The 12899-nt window shown below is 43.0% G+C and overlaps 4 protein-coding genes across 5 annotated transcripts; 1 reads left to right on the top strand and 3 right to left on the bottom strand.

Moving 5' to 3' along the window:
• Positions 1-245: 245 nt before the first annotated feature.
• On the bottom strand, positions 246-4581 carry LOC129596199 (uncharacterized). Its single transcript, XM_055493407.1, has 5 exons — positions 4384-4581; positions 3780-4323; positions 2564-3384; positions 1833-2443; positions 246-1446 (listed from the first exon to the last, which is right to left on the bottom strand). The coding sequence occupies exons 1-5, from the start codon at positions 4478-4480 to the stop codon at positions 448-450; spliced, it is 3072 nt and encodes a 1023-aa protein (XP_055349382.1). The 5' UTR covers positions 4481-4581; the 3' UTR covers positions 246-447.
• Positions 4582-4763: 182 nt separating this feature from the next.
• LOC129596226 (BTB/POZ domain-containing protein 6-like) lies at positions 4764-6470 on the top strand. Its single transcript, XM_055493452.1, has one exon. It carries the CDS (start codon positions 4901-4903, stop codon positions 5597-5599), a length of 699 nt encoding a protein of 232 aa, XP_055349427.1. The 5' UTR covers positions 4764-4900; the 3' UTR covers positions 5600-6470.
• A 134-nt stretch (positions 6471-6604) lies between these two features.
• LOC129596242 (Bardet-Biedl syndrome 4 protein homolog) lies at positions 6605-9392 on the bottom strand. Of its 2 annotated transcripts, XM_055493469.1 has the most exons (9): positions 9219-9392; positions 8839-9135; positions 8506-8747; positions 8283-8416; positions 8153-8207; positions 7432-7906; positions 7202-7271; positions 6985-7126; positions 6605-6907 (listed from the first exon to the last, which is right to left on the bottom strand). In XM_055493469.1, exons 2-9 carry the CDS (start codon positions 9092-9094, stop codon positions 6740-6742), a joined length of 1542 nt encoding a protein of 513 aa, XP_055349444.1. In that variant the 5' UTR covers positions 9095-9135; positions 9219-9392; the 3' UTR covers positions 6605-6739. The 2 variants fall into 2 exon arrangements, with proteins under 2 accessions (XP_055349444.1, XP_055349445.1); XM_055493470.1 differs by having other exon boundaries at positions 8289-8416; positions 8839-9392.
• Positions 9393-9956: 564 nt separating this feature from the next.
• Positions 9957-12584, bottom strand: LOC129596177 (transmembrane reductase CYB561D2-like). The gene is given in 5 exon segments (XM_055493375.1): positions 9957-10264; positions 10266-10712; positions 11170-11207; positions 11415-11613; positions 12154-12584. Coding segments are annotated over 5 exon segments (828 nt in total). The 5' UTR covers positions 12196-12584; the 3' UTR covers positions 9957-10162.
• Between the last annotated feature and the right edge of the window lie 315 nt (positions 12585-12899).

The following is a 12899-nucleotide window of genomic DNA, read 5'->3' as shown; positions in this document are numbered from 1 at the left end:
ATTCTGCACTCTGTGATGATTATGTAAACTTTTGTTTTAATATGTTCGCACTTTTGCCGTGTACAGATAAGTCTGTAGAGTGATGTATCAACCTGAAAAGAAGTGATTTCAATGAGGAAAAGTGGATTTCTTTAATTACCGCTAACGTTCACGTTTAATTAAGTTTTCATTGAGCTCTCTTATATTCCACAAATTATAAATTCACCATCCAAAATGTCAATATGTTAATTTTAATGTTCGTCGAAATTTCATTCCCATGTAGCGCGATCGCGATATACGCATCCTGCTACTCGATAATTAATCGCAAGCGTATGTTTCCTGAATTTCCACAAGGCCGGCATACAACGCCGGTACACACGACCATAAAATTATAACAAAAACACTTAAATTACCAAGTAAAAATTACAAAGCACTAGCAACCAGATCAATTCAGGCGTTTTGAGCTTATTAGCCAATTACAAACTGATCGAATAAAATCTCGAAAAATTCCGTAGCCGTTTTCATCATTAAGCCTTCGATGATGCTGGGTTGATTGGCAGCCGTCATTGCGTGGTTCTGCAGTAAGTCCACCGCAATCTGGCGTTTCTCAAGAAATCCCCATTTCTGTAGCAAGAACGCTAACTGCTCGAGGATCAGCGGATCCCAAATAAAGCGGTACGCTTCGTCGCTCGCATCATACGTCACTTTCTCTCCCACAGCACGGAATGCCGTATCATAATCCACAGGATCCATTAACTGGCTAATAATTGCCACGTACGTAAAATACCGCAACGAATCAAAACAGGTTGCCATTTTTTTCAGCGTATTTTGACTGAAATTCGGCACTCTCGGTGCGTGCAAAAATCCTGGAACATTGCCGTCCACCGCGCTGAGCAGGTACATCTTCACCGCCAACTCATATTGACCTTTGTTATAATGATAATCACCTTTGATGATCATAATCTCCGCATCACAGACAGCACACTGCTCGGTCACACTAAACATCCCTTCCAAGGCGGAGAGCAGTTGTTCCGGTTGGATTTTTAAATGCAAGGGAATGGTCGTGGGCCACAATAATTCAGTAATTATTGTGTAGCTTCCCGACTCACGATTCGACACGTTCCACATACGGAAAATGCAACTGAAAAGCAGATACGCTGCAGATTTATGCCGTATCATGCGAATATACGGGAGCAAAATTTCCGATGTTAATGTGGACGATGAGGAGGAACTACTAGGTTTTTTGGCCAAGGCGGGATCGACCGTGGAGAATGCCGCCGAGAGGTTGTTCCACAGTTTCATGCAGTGCTGGCGATGCACCGTGGTCTGCTTAGTGCGGCCACCTTTGGATTGTGTTATTAAATCCTCTCGCTGTGGCTGGTATTCCTGACATGCCAAGATCAACTGCTTCAGAAAGGGGAATATTGCGTTTACGGAGCGTGAAGAGGTGGGCTTCCGTTTCTGGTCCTGCAGAAAACAATTAGGACGCTGTAGCAAATGAAATCAGATACAGATTTGCGCCAAAAAACCAAATACAATATGTACGAGTAGTAAGCGCTAACAACTAACAAGCACTGACGATTAATCCAGCAAAACTTAACTAACCACAGATAAGTAAAGTGAGTACTTCTACTAAAACTCGATCTTCATACAGATAGTTTATGTATTTACAATCCATTATTCATCATTAGTATTTCTGAATATCACCGGAAACATTGCTGATGCGCCACTAAATGCAACAAAAACCCAGCTAGCAAAACATTTCCCTTCAGCCCACTTGGATGCGTTATCATGACTATTCATGGAACACGGTTCATGGGGATATAAGGTGGTGTATGTGTAATCGTACGCACCTGTAAACCTATTGCTTCCGTGATGTACTCCCATTCTTCCAGATTAAACAGCACCATGACAGCGACACTCTGCACGTACATCGGAACCGGCTCTTCATCCGGTGGCTTCATCAGCGCCGCTGATATACAGTTCTTGGCCCGTTTCACTGCTTCGAAACGGAGATCATTGGACATGGCAACTGTCCCGATCATCTGCTGACTTTCGGCTAAATCTACGTAAGTATTCTGCCAGCGGAAATTCCGGTCGAATTTCATTGGCACACTGGATAGCTCCGCCAGGTCAGTGCGTAACTGTTTCAGCAGAAGACGAGCACCACGAAAACAGCCTTGTTCCGCTAGATCGGTGGATTTTGCAAAAACCGCCAAGGTTAATTCTACAGTGGAAGCGGGCCATGTCGGTGCACACGACGCTCGCAGGGTAGGCGGCACTTTATCTGGCCAGGATGGATTCAACTGTTTCAGATTCGGGATCTTTGAACTGGGATGGTTGATTAACTGAACCACGGCACTTTTTATAGCAGAGTAAGTGCAAGCTGATAGAAGTGCGCGATGCAAATCTTTTACAGACGGAGGTTCGGACGACATTTCCACATCTTCCGGTAAGCCTTTTGCTGCAACGCAAAAACAAGACCAATACATTCTCCTTCACTGATAAATGCATTCGCATTAGGAAGGAATAGTGATGATTTTGCAATCACAACAACTGAATGATAAAAAAATTAGTACAGTACCTGGAGATAAAGAAGGAGACCGAGGCGAATCACTGAGAAAATCGGAGATTTTATTTTTGATCGTGATCGACAACAAATCGTGCTCGACCAAATATCCCAACTGTTCCGTGATAGACTCCCGCAATTCCCCATCCAACCTCCCACTATTCAGCACGGTTTTCATCCATTCCGCATCACCAGGTGTGGCATCCGCCAGAATATTTCGCAGCTGTGCAAACGATGGGACGCTCTTCCCTGCGACATATTCACGAAATAAGTTGCACAAACGTACTTTCTGCAATACGGCACGCTCCGTATTGTCTTCCGACATTTGGATTTCTAATTCCAGGCTGCTGCGGGATGACGCAGATATATTTCCCGAATTTAGATCATCCAGAAGGATCTCCAACAATTTCGACTTCATGGATGGAACCAACTCCACGACGGTCGGAGCAGGTGTGGCTAATACGGAGGGATCAACTGGGACATTCGCAATCTTGCACATATTATATAAAACGCTGTCACTGATACGAACAAATTCCAGTGAGGATAAGGATCGTTGTTTCAATAAGATATTCAACATTTGCAGATACTCTGCAGCTTGGGATAATTTGCCTTCAAACATCCAGTATCCCGCCAAGTCGAAAATGATCTGCATTTTTATTTCGATAAAGGAGATCGTCTGTCCAATACTCCAGTTATGTGGTTCGACTGTTTTCGTGGCGCTGGATGGAATGACGAAGGAGGTGGAGATCGGAACACGAAAAGCATCGCGATCCAATTTAATAATTTCTCCTAACAAATCCACGGATGTATGAGCTACTTTTTCCCGACTGATTTGCCTAAAGAAAAATCTCAACGTCAAGAAGCAGAAATAAAATACATAACTACAAACTATTTAAAAACAGTACCAATTCTCCGCAATTTCTGAAAAGACAAAATAACTGAAAATACTCTAAACGATCAAAACAACGCATCCACAAAAATCCAAAAACCGATAAATTCAGGCAAAACAAGCAAAGTATCCGAAAATAAAAAAAATTTAAAATAGTGAAAAATTCAAAAAGTAAATTTTTACCGAGTGGATTTTCTGAAGCGACAAAAATATACAACATACAGAAACCATCCCGACCAAAAAAAATCCAGAAATCCATATATGTAGAAACAAATTCGAAAATGAAAAACGAACATCTACAATAAAAACGACTGTGAATGCACCGGCATGTGCAGTACGTACCTAAAAAGCGACCAGATGAGGGAATTGCCTTGTGTCTGCTGATCGAGTCCGCGCAGCACAACAGGATCCGTGATGGCTCCAATACTGACAATCCCTCCTTTCGCGGCTTTCTTCGGTATTTTCCGTTGTATATGCGCTCGTAGAATCCACCGCGAATACAAGGCTAATCCAAAGATGCAGTGATCGGCCAGGTACTTGAGAACATCGCCCGTGAACGCGGCTAAAGACCTCTGCGGGGCATTCTGCGGCTCCGCAATGGAACTGCAGTAGTCTGTCCCGCTGAACACGGTGTTGAGCATATCCTGCACCAGGCAAAACTGCATGGTGATGGAGAGATCTTTTTCGATCGTGGCCAGATCCCATTTCAATGCGCTGGCCAGCATCAACGTGATGGTTTTCGCTGCGCGATTCCTGCGCGTTGTCAGAAATGTTCGATCATCCACATCGACACGACTAACGCGCACCAGCCGCAGGAAGGGCTCGTTGATGTTCTCGAGGCTGGCCTGGCGCAGGAACAGGTCGATCAATTGGGGAACCGAGGGGCCTGAAAAGTTTCGGCTGTTACCGAGGTACAACTGCAGTTATTCGACGTGTTAACTCTCACCGTTCCGGTTTTCGTTAGCGTATTTCTCGATTAATCCAGGATCGGCAATAAAATCCAATAAAGATGGAAGGGAAGGGTTTTCCAGTACACTATCCATTTTATGTGACAGCTATTTTCTATTCATAATAAGTGCGAATAATTAAAACTGAAAAATGTAAGTTTTGGAAAAGAGCGAATTATATTGACTCACAGTTTCTGTTAAAATTTTGAAGTAAAATTTAAAAAAATGATAAAATTTAAAGCAAAAACAACGGTCTCAGAGATCACCGGTGCATACTGCATGAGGCGGCAGCCACGTTACAACAAGTTTGTCGACCGTTCCTTGTCGCACTTATCACTTGTGCACTTTTGCTTCCTTTGAGTTCCTTCGTGTGATTTAATTTAATTTGCTTTCACAATTATTTGAATTCACAAATCTCTTCGCTGTTTGCACTGTCCATTTAATGTTCTGAGTTCTTATAGTTAATATTTAAGTGTTTGTGAAACGAGAGATTTATCTGGCTGGTCGCACTGTACGATGTCCGAAGTATCTGACCAGAATGCCCAGAAGGACTGGCGCTCAAGCAAACGCATTCGCAAGCGAGCGCGTTACCTTCTGGATCATCCCAATGAAGAAATTCCCAGCGATGTCACCTTTCTTGTAGGAAACGGAGAGTCTCAACCAGGAAAAATCTTCAAGTGTCACAAGTTTGTGCTGTCGCTGGTGAGCGCCGTCTTCCAGGCCATGTTTTATGGTCCATTGAGCCATCCCACAGAGGAGACCATTGAACTTCCTGATATTACGCCGGCAGCATTTCAGCTGCTGCTCCAGTATGCTTACGCTGATTTGACGGATTTTGAAATAGACGGCATGGGTGTACCGACGAGGGATATTTTGAATTTATTGTATTGTTCCAAAAAGTACCTCATCTCCAAGTTAGCGAAGGAATGTCGCGATCGCATTCGGGAGTATTGCTTGAATGCAAAAGACGCTTGTTTGATTTTTCAGCAAGCTCGATTTTTGGACGAGGAAAATCTTGCCACGGCAGCGCTCGCAGAAATCTCGCGATCCGCACGGGATGCATTGGACAGTGATGACTTCCTCAATCTTTCCCTTCCTTATGTGAAAGAAATTTTGGATAAGCCGGTTTTAAATGCCCCCGAAAAAGAAATTTATCAGAATGATTTATCAGAATGTGTGCAAATGGGTGAAGTGCAACGTTGCGACCGCCGCTGACAATCTACGCGAAGCCTTTGGATCGCTGTTGTATTCCATTCGCTTTCCTCTCTTCTCCGCTGCTGAACTGTTTGACGGCCCTGTTAAAGATGGTGTTCTCAGCGATCGGGATGTGCGGGAAATTTTCCAGAGTCTGCATGGAAAAGAAAAGCCAATTTCGCCCTTCCTGACTACGCCTCGAATACCTCCACCGAATCGCTATCTTTGCAAATTTACGTTCGTGAACACACTGTTGGAAAACACGCGCTGGCCATCGTTTGACGTGGAGATCAGAATGTTTCCCGACTTGGCTCCGGAATGTTGTCGTTTCGTACGGGAAATCGCCGAAGGACATTTTCATATCAGTTTTAAAGGCTATGCAAACGAGTTTTCGCGCTGCAAAGGGCCTTGGACAGCGGTTATCGAAGAGGCCACGGTGTTATCATATTCGGAGACGGGAGCTTGCTGGTTGCAATGGGATATTGATCAAAAGGGTGCTATTAATAACCTTCGTCTATCTGCCTGGAGAAAGCCCGCTGCCAATCACAGCGCGGTGTTTGGACAGATAATAAATAACTCGATAGCCCAAAATTTGTTCCTTAACATGTCCTTCTTTCAAGACACCGGTATCTCTATGACGGACTTCCGAATCTGTAAATAAAAATAGCAGAATTGTGAGTCAGTTTTCTTATTATTTTTATTTTTTGTGGTTGGTTGTGATAGTGTTCTGGGATATACTGCAGTTTGTCAGGCAGATTTTGCGTTATGTTTCCTGTGGTTATTTAAACAGTTTTGTAGAAGAAAGTTTGAACCGATGATGATTTTACTGTTACGCAAGTAGTAAACTCAAACGGTGGCTTATGTTTCCAGTGCTATTAAATTTTGAAGGGAACGCTTGGGCACCGCGGTTCAGTTTGATAAAACATAAACGAGTTCGGTCTGGCACATTGCGTTATCACAGATAACCCGATCCTCGAAGCGCGTATGCGATGATTCTGTTTTCTGATAGCGAATAATGAATTAACTATGTTGTACTGCACAAAATATATATGTCAGTGGATCGAGTTACACAACCGATACAGTAAAGCAGTATTTCATTCAAAGTCTCAAACCAAAAAAGGACGGAAAAAACAACATTATAAAAGACATGAAGATAAGCAGTTATTTAGGACTGTTCGGCTCGACCTGGGCAGCTACGACCATCTCGTGGCTGCCGGCACCGGTCACTACAGCATCTGCGGCGCCCTCACCATGCGGAACATCCGGTGTGGGCGGTGGTGTATCGGGAATGGACACCTTTGCTCGGAGCAACTTGAAACCGTTGACAATCTTTGAAGTACATTTAAACACTTTGGTTAAGCTCTTAAAATAGTGTACGCAGGCTCTTACATATCGCGTGGACTTACCACGGGATCGGTCATAATTCCGGTTTTTTCGGCCTCACGCAGCGCCAGATGACAACGTTGAGCCATCTCCGCGGCACTGCTATGCTCGCCTTGCCGCAACAAAAACGAGGCGAAATTTAAAAATACAAGGGGATCCTTTGAGCTGTAAAACAATTACAGTAGCTACTCACGTTAAAACAATCGCTCCAGTTTACTTAAAGGTCACACCTAGTCGCACCTGTTGGATTTGACACAATGTCGGTATAATTGGTTAGCTTGAGTTTGAATCTCCAGATTCTCCGCAACTCCTAATTATAAGAGATGGATTACAAGTTTACAGCGAATCAGGTAAGTTTCCGAAGCAGTGTGTTGAAAAGTCAAAAGACTCTTAAGAAACCTTCGCTTCAGTTTAACTTTAACAGAAGTACTACGTACAGAAGTACAGATGTGCATAACGTATAGATTTACCAGCTAACAGCATATAGAAATTCGTAACGGCGGTTTTCCTGGTCAAACGAATTGCCGACATGAGATTATAGCTGGCCGTCGCAAATAATCCTAGTTCTCTGGCGACATATCCCAGATTGCCGGCTATCCGGGCATCAAAGGGCGCCAACTGACGCGCTTTCTCCAGGCAGCCAATAGCCTGCAGTATACGCTGGGCATATATGTCATCCTCGGGCGGAGCTTTCGTATCTGCGCGCTTCCCACCCGGCGCGGCTTTGCGTTTGGCGAAATAACACAACCCAATATTGTTCAGCACCGCCGCGTTGATATCACCCGGATCTTGCAGGATGACTTCGTATTTTTTCAGAGCGCCGTCCGGATCCAGTTTGCGCTGCATAACGGAAGCGACGGCCAACAATGTGGCGTCACCGCGGAGTTTCGACGCAGCAGCTGCCTGCGCTAAATTGCCGAAACCTTTATCCAGCTCTTTTGGATTCTATGCAGACAACAAAATTAATTTTGTCAGTCACATTCGGTAGCCAGACAAAAATTACTACTGACAAAACTCAGCGGGAGCATAATCACCACTCAGAAATATTAAAAATTTATCAAACCAAACTGGAAAAAAGCGTAATGAAATTGTTCCCAGTCGCCTGACCTTTGCAGCAAAAACTGCCAGTTTTATTATATATCTTTACGTGCTCTCAGTTTTGAAAACTTTTGTTATAACAAAATTATGTACTTTAATTTGTAAAAATCCTAGACGTGAAGAAACCAGACTGCTTTCCGGGAACACCCTGAAAACAAACAAACAGGCTGACTTCCTTACATACAAGTGTTACATAATGATAATTGTGACAGTAACCACGCACTGCAACCTTTTTGCTCTCTCAAGCAACTCAAGGGCTTTATCCGGTGCATCATGCCGCAAATAATAATCTACCAATACCAGGTAGGATTTTTCTTGAGGGTAAATGTTTATTGCCGACTTTAGGTGTTCTTCTGCCTAAAAAAATACGGTCAGTAATTTCTGAACTGTGTGAAACCATTTATTGTCAACCAAACAGACGGTACTACTGCAAAAATTAAGATTACCATATTTTGGTCACCCAGACGTTCGTAGCATAATCCTTGATGATGTGCCAAAAACCAATCATCCGACGAATTCATGGCTTTTACGAACTGAACATACTGCAGCGCTTGTTTGTAATTGCATGTCAAATAGCATAAAGATATCAGCTCGCGTAAAACTTCCAGGTTGCGCTGATCACGATTGTGGCAGGATTTCATGAAGTTCAAAGCTTCCGTCAGTTTTCCTTGTCTTTTTGCAATCAGTCCTGTTGAGGGCACATAATTAGAAACGAGACCTATATCTTAAAATTAAAACGTCTCGTGTTGTAACTAGAAAATTATCATCAGCTGCCTGACCTTTCATGAAAACTCCATACGTTCCTTGCACGGGGGAGTTTGGTTCTTCGCATGTGGCTAAAGAGATACTGCAGGCATCAAAATCCTGCCGCAGAAACAGCTGATAGAAGAGCCAATTCCTTCCGTCGGACTCTTGCACACGCTGGTATATTCCACGCTGCACAATGGAGCTGCGCTCGGGATCCAGAACATTCTGACCGGCGATAGACAGTTTGCCAGCGCTTGGAGTGTTTTCCAACACCGCACCACGGGACATTTTAGCTTTCTTCTTAAAATATTTCTATCCGGCGGAAAAGACTACAAAGGCTTTGGTATCAGAATTTGTCGGGTATTCAGTATTCCGCACAGTAAGAATCGCTAATTTCGGTGAGAATGCATACTTCTATAGATATGGCGCACATAATTGAATGACAACCAAATAAGAATTGTGAATAACGCTCACGAATTGCCGTTTTATTAGTGCTCCATTATTTTAAACCGAAGCTTCAAATGGATCGTATACGAATAACAACTAAAAAAACGAAAATAAGCGAGATCTGTTTATGCAGTAACGGGAAGTGGAACTAACGATCGATACTTATGCGGTATGCTCAGGTACTGTACGTAAACACATGCTTACAGAGTACTACTCCAGGATGCCGTGCAGTCGAACACAATCCGGCCGGCCTCTACCGACATCAACATGTACACCTGTAGTGCTGTCCTGCTTCCAACAAATTATTCTCCCATATGTAAAATGCTGAACTATACTGCTGGGATTCTTTCGCATTGTACAGGACTACAGGCCTACGTCTCCGGTATATGCTCGCAATTTACGTATATCAATTAAATTTTCGTATTTGTAACTGCTGCGAAGGTCCGGATTTTGTTGCAGTCTATTGTACACTCAAAAATAGGTTTTAATAATTACTGGGTGGCATTTGTTACACTATGCTCGTCAAAATCGGATTAAAATTCGAGACAATCTGTAAAATGTCTGTATTTCGTACGGCTGTAACTTTCTAATTACACGCAAAAAAATCTTTGCATGAATTTCAGTGTTTTGCCAAATATTACCATTATTTGCTTTTTAATATGTAAATATTGCAAACATTAAACAGCATTAAAATCGGGAAATGCCACATGAAATCATGCCTGTCTTATTGCCAACAAATCAAAAAAGATTGCCATTCGAAAAACTTGGTAATAAATTAGAGGCACCCGCGTATTCGAATCAACATGCTAAAAACACAAGCTAACAACTGCAAAGCAACCTCAACATGGTTAAAAACACTCGACAGGGGATGACTGAATGAAACAAAAAATGTCACTCGCCACTCATCCATCACAACGTGGAATCACGCTGTTCCACAATGGGCGCTTGCTGGAACAACTTCCCAAACGCCCCGGTATCGTAGATGGTCCACAGCGAGCGTGCGGCCAACACCCCGGGGATACACCCACATTCCGGTGGCGTAAACACTGGCGGCCATCTTATGCTTGGCCATGTACAGGGAATAGTTGGAGATGAACATGGCCGCGGCGGCCAACATCATCAGACCCGCCGCACTGGCGGCGTGGTACACCTTCATCTTGGCCTGGGTGGGCGCGAACGTCGGCTTGAAGCGCGGGTTCATGATGAGGAAGCCGCCGACGGACTGGATGATGGCGAAGGCGAAAGTGATGGCGCCGAACCAGGCGTGGAAGGTCTTCAGATGCGGACGGTTCGCCTGGAATTTGTTGGCGACGATGCAGCCCACGCCCACGCTGGCCAGGAGGAGGGCGGTGACTTGCAGGACCCAGTGGAGGGTGATGCGGCTGCGGTAGCTGAAGCGCTTACCGAACTCCGACAGGCGGCTGATCTGGGTGAAAGCCTCCGGCATCACCAAGCCGAACTACAAGGAGTGTTGCGAATTAAATTCAGGAAAACTAAAATTTGGCACTTGAATTAATTTTCAGTTGTCAAATCTGAACAGTAAAATTAAATTGTAACAGTCGTTTGGCAATTTAAATTTGATGAACAACTGTACAAACAGTAGACCAAGCGAAGTAAAATGGTAACTAAAAGGTAATTAAAAGCAAACATTAAAGCGAAGCACAACTGTAATCTGGAAATGCATTTACATATTCTGCGCAACATCTTCACAGACCAGCACTTTAAACAATACTGTACGAAGTTTAAAAAAGTGGCGGTGTTGATTAACTGATTTTGCAATACCACCGCTTAGTGATTACACGAAAAGATACTTAAAGCACAAAATCCAAAGAAAGTTTGAAAACTACCGCAGCGCAATGGCCTGTTTATGGCCAGTTATAATTAATTATATCAGAATATTGGAACACTTCACTCACCGCAGCGGATGCTAGGACCGGATGCCATGAAAACAGAGCTGCAAAAGTTCAGACTAGGAATTAATTACTAAACCTTGGTGTTATCGTAGCACAAGATGGCAAGAAACTCGAAATACGATCATTTTCCGTTTTCGTGTGTTTGCTACAGCGAGAGTTCGCTGTTACCCTGATGGCATATTGAATAATAGCTCTATACCATGGATAGCAAGATGAAAGTTAAATATTTCAGGCTCAGCGGCACTTACAGCTTCCTGGTTCGGCTAGCTTGGCAGCACAATAAAGATGCACACAGGCCAAGGATAAGAAGCCGACCTGCTTCATGGTACTCAGAACAGATCCCATTTTGCTCTGCTTGCGACTATCTTGCGCGACAACTGGCTTGACAACTTCTGCCACTGGAGCTTTTTCAACACTGGCCTCCGGGGATCCGAGTAGAGGCTTCAACTAACAAACGGTGATAATCAGCACTTGGAAAATAATTCAGCTGTAATTGTCGCACATTCGGAAACGATGCGAGTACTGTACTGATCTTGGGATATAGCGCAAAACCCGCCGACATGAAAGTCAAAACTGGCGAAATATGAAACATTCAAAACCAATACAAGGCGGGTAGCGAGGCGAACTAGACAACCCTGGACATATTAAACACCTTACTGCCCTTACAAAATGCCTTTTATATCTATACTGCTTAAAAATTGATTATGCTGCCGTGATTCTGGCGGTTCTCGTTTTTTTCTAGTAAGTAATCTCATTTTAAAAAAAAATAGCAAATTTTAACTTTTACTCTGTTCTGCGCCAAACTTGGAAAAGTTTAGGACGAAAACCATTGTAAAAGCGACGTGTTAATAGTACCCACTGTACAATGAATAATAATCGGGTTCGTAATTATTTATCAACTTTCGTTTTAGAAGTTGCATGTGCTTAATTGATAATAATTATTAATTATATATATTAAAATATTTCGTCCTTTATGAAATTTCGTACCTGTTCGTTATTCAGAGGTTGCATCTCCTGCTCCGCAGGCATGTCGAATGAGTACGTTGATAAACTGGACGTTCAATAATGTGCTTTACTCATGTTTACTGTATCAGAGAAGCATCTGCTGCACGGCTTTAATACATGTTAGATTCGCGATGTACAAACAATATTACGACAATTTTTTATAATAATCAGACAGATTCTCAAGGTTGCGCTCTTTCATGCCAAATGATTTCGAACTCATTCAAACACAAAGTGTAACTTCAAACAAGTCGCCGTGCGGGTATGCATATTTTCTACGTGCAATTAGCAAAAACAATAGTATTAAAATTTACTCCATCGATCATTACGCGGGGGAATTTTTGTTGCTGGTTTCGTCTTGACTCTCAAAAATATTCAAACAAAGTCAAAACCACAACACGTTCTGAGTGCATCGACAGCGCTGGTGTTGTAACCAGTGAGCGTGTATGGTATGCACTATGCACTTATGAATTTACAATGCGCATTGTTCGCCATGAAAGATTCTAATCGTGTGTAGGCAACCGTTTACAGCAGCTTATTTAAAAGGATTCCAAAACTGCATATCATTAGACCTGTACATTATAGGGTGGGCACTATTATTATTATTAATTAGCGTACCACAAAATAGAAAAAATCGACAAATGCATTGATTAAACATTTTAATAAGGGGATTGTTTGTATCCGTTGAAACTTGAAAACTAATAATTTCATGTTAGCTAACAATGTGCCGA

This window comes from Paramacrobiotus metropolitanus, unplaced genomic scaffold, assembly GCF_019649055.1.
Source record: "Paramacrobiotus metropolitanus isolate TYO unplaced genomic scaffold, Prichtersi_v1.0 Parri_scaffold0000087, whole genome shotgun sequence".
Lineage (NCBI taxonomy): Eukaryota > Metazoa > Tardigrada > Eutardigrada > Parachela > Macrobiotidae > Paramacrobiotus > Paramacrobiotus metropolitanus.
Note: the sequence above shows the minus strand (reverse complement) of the source record. Positions and strands in the feature narration are given on the sequence as shown.

Coding starts and splice junctions, on each gene's coding strand:
- LOC129596199 (XM_055493407.1), bottom strand. CDS start 4,480: ATGGATAGTGTACTGGAAAACCCTTCCCTTCCATCTTTATTGGATTTT. Junction 4,324..4,383: donor CGCTAACGAAAACCGGAACG/GTGAGAGTTAAC, acceptor GAAACTTTTCAG/GCCCCTCGGTTCCCCAATTG. Junction 3,385..3,779: donor CTCATCTGGTCGCTTTTTAG/GTACGTACTGCA, acceptor ATTTTTCTTTAG/GCAAATCAGTCGGGAAAAAG.
- LOC129596226 (XM_055493452.1), top strand. CDS start 4,901: ATGTCCGAAGTATCTGACCAGAATGCCCAGAAGGACTGGCGCTCAAGC.
- LOC129596242 (XM_055493469.1), bottom strand. CDS start 9,094: ATGTCCCGTGGTGCGGTGTTGGAAAACACTCCAAGCGCTGGCAAACTG. Junction 7,907..8,152: donor TAGGATTTTTACAAATTAAA/GTACATAATTTT, acceptor TTGTCTGCATAG/AATCCAAAAGAGCTGGATAA. Junction 6,908..6,984: donor GAATTATGACCGATCCCGTG/GTAAGTCCACGC, acceptor TGTACTTCAAAG/ATTGTCAACGGTTTCAAGTT.